This window comes from Girardinichthys multiradiatus, chromosome 19 (genome assembly GCF_021462225.1).
Source record: "Girardinichthys multiradiatus isolate DD_20200921_A chromosome 19, DD_fGirMul_XY1, whole genome shotgun sequence".
Classification (NCBI taxonomy): Eukaryota; Metazoa; Chordata; class Actinopteri; order Cyprinodontiformes; family Goodeidae; genus Girardinichthys; species Girardinichthys multiradiatus.
The window spans coordinates 15,528,088-15,530,511 of NC_061811.1; the positions used below are offsets into that span (position 1 = coordinate 15,528,088).

The window sequence follows — 2,424 nt, forward strand, 5'->3', positions numbered from 1 at the left end:
CCCGATTTAATCTTTTGTATATGAGAAGAAAAATACAAGCGAATACAACAAAAATCCAAGAGATTACTGTTTTATTAGGTTTTCAGCATTTTTGCACAGTCACAAATTGTTCTAAAGCAAAATACAAATTTTATTGAAAATACAAAAGCAATCTTTTAATGCATTTAGGTCCATGTGATATAAATCCAAAAAGAAAAAAAGCATTAAATCTATAAATTAATGGTTAATTTTTTAATATATAGTAGCATCAAATCTGCTGCAAATGAGCAATTAATATTAAGCCTTTTTATATTCATATATAAATCTTGCAAAAACAGATTGCAACAAAAACAAATCATTTTTTTTCTTAAGAAGAAACATCACATATCCAAAAATTGAAAATGTCAGAATTCAAGTGCAATAAAAAAACGACACAACCAGGCTATCTTTTGTTGGAAATTGTTCTTTATCTAATCGAGGGTAGAGTGAGACGAGCAACTTTCAAACTCACACTTTACAGCACTGATGCTGTCAACGCTCGGCTGGCTGTTGACCTGTTGGTGTGTGTGAGACAGAGGGTAGGTTTCGGAGCGGGACATACGACCTCTTCCGTTTGAGGAGCCAGACGAACAGTCGATCACCAGCCTCATAAACTCTGGAGCGGTGAACCGACGCAGCAGTCTGGTCCCCAGGCCCATGAACCCCGGGGCCCGGCTCGGGATCCTCTCCGGCTCTATCTCCTCCCTGGGGAAAAGGAGTTTGTTGTGTCTGGAAACTGAGCCGAGGCTTCCCCTCTTCTGTTGCCCTCTTCGGCTCGACAGAGACATGTCGTTAGCTTCTTCATGTTGTGACTTGACTTTCTCCTGGATTGCTTTCCCAGACTGACCCTTGCTGTTTAAACGAGGTTTTGGTACTGAAGCAATTTTGCTGCCCTCATTTATCAAGGCCCGAGATTTCCCTTGACATTCGATCTTGTCTATCAGGCATCGCTCATCCTGTAGGGAGGCTCTCTTTAATTTGCTGGCTGACAGGCTCGTGTCACGCACATCACCCTGATAGGACTGCTTTCTGCTGCTCACAAGGTCCAGGTTAAATGACTTTGCCTTTCCCCAGAGAGGAAAACTCTCCTGTTTTTGCTCTGGAAGCCAAATGTCTTGGCTGACATCTTTCTGGCTTCGCTCACCAACAGAGTGCATTACTTTCGACCCCTTCAGCTCTCTAAGCTGGCACTTTTGCAGTTGTGTGGCTGTAAAGAGAATGGAGTGATCCCTCTCAGTCTGGCTTTTCTCTATGTGAGGAGGCAAAATCCAGCTGTTGCAGTGATTATCCTCTTGAGACTGACTCCTGGGACACCTGAAACGATTCCACAGTCCGCTGCTTTCTCCAGGTTTCGTCTGTCTCTGAAACACATCTGGCAGTTGCTGTTCATCCATTGATTGCTTGGAAAACCTCTCGAGAACATGCCTGGGGAGCCTATTGGGCAGCTGCCGCTCTACTTCTACAGCCTTTACCACATCAACAAGTGGATCCTCTTTGTGAACACCCTTTCTGCAGGGAAAATTCAAAATCTGGACGCACTGATTGTGCCCGAAAAAGTTAGCAATCTCTTTGGCTGAGTGACCAGCACTGTTGGTGCAGTCTAACCTCAATCCCAGTCTTTTGAAAGCTCTCACCAGGAACTCCAGGACCTGACTTTGCCCAGAAAAAGCAGCATACATAAGGGCACTGTTTCCCCACGCATCAGAGATGTCCGGGTCGGCATTGAACTGCACCAGAAGTTTGATGACATCCAAGTGGCCCATCTCGCAGGCGTGGCTCAGGGCTGTGCGCCCATCCTCATCCTGACAGTTGACGTCTGCCCCTTTCTCCAGCAGCAGATGTGTGAACTTGGTTCTAGTCCCGGGGTCTTGCAGACAGACAGCATACATGAGCGGGGTGCGACTGTTCTCTGTCTTTGAGTTGATTATCCGTCCATCTAAGGCATCCAGGATGAAGCGCGCCAGGTGGACTTTACCTCCGTGCATTGCATCCAGAAAGGTTTTGGTGCCAGAGCCCTGGCGTAGATCTTTTGGCCTCATCATCTTTCACGCACTCACTTGTGGAGATGAGCCGACAAACGTGGAAGGGAAGAGTGTGGCGAGTTGTCCAACGCCTCTCTGTGATGACAGCGGGTGCATTCACCACAGAGTAAGTGTCAGAGTGGAGCTGGCAGTGTTTTTATACCTCCCTCTCCACATGCTCTCCGAACGTTTCCTTGGCAACAAACATCTGAGGACCATTATGCAGTGGCAGCATCCATTCAGCCTGAGCACTCTCTGCCTGGAGAGAAATATATGCTATTTGAACAGAATAATTACACAAGGAAAAAAACATGCCCAGTATTTTTCATGTCAGGTTTGTAAAATAAAAGATCTTTTTAACATCTAACATTTAATATCTTCTTAA

At 45.5% G+C, this 2,424-nt stretch overlaps 1 protein-coding gene across 1 annotated transcript; it reads right to left on the minus strand.

The window, feature by feature from the left end:
• Nucleotides 1–54: 54 nt before the first annotated feature.
• LOC124855876 lies at nt 55–2,199 on the minus strand. The gene has a single exon (XM_047346004.1). It carries the CDS (start codon nt 2,058–2,060, stop codon nt 450–452), a length of 1,611 nt encoding a protein of 536 aa, XP_047201960.1. The 5' UTR covers nt 2,061–2,199; the 3' UTR covers nt 55–449.
• Nucleotides 2,200–2,424: the final 225 nt, after the last annotated feature.

Excerpts from the sequence above, each read along its gene's own strand:
- LOC124855876 (XM_047346004.1), bottom strand. The coding sequence starts at position 2,060 with ATGATGAGGCCAAAAGATCTACGCCAGGGCTCTGGCACCAAAACCTTT.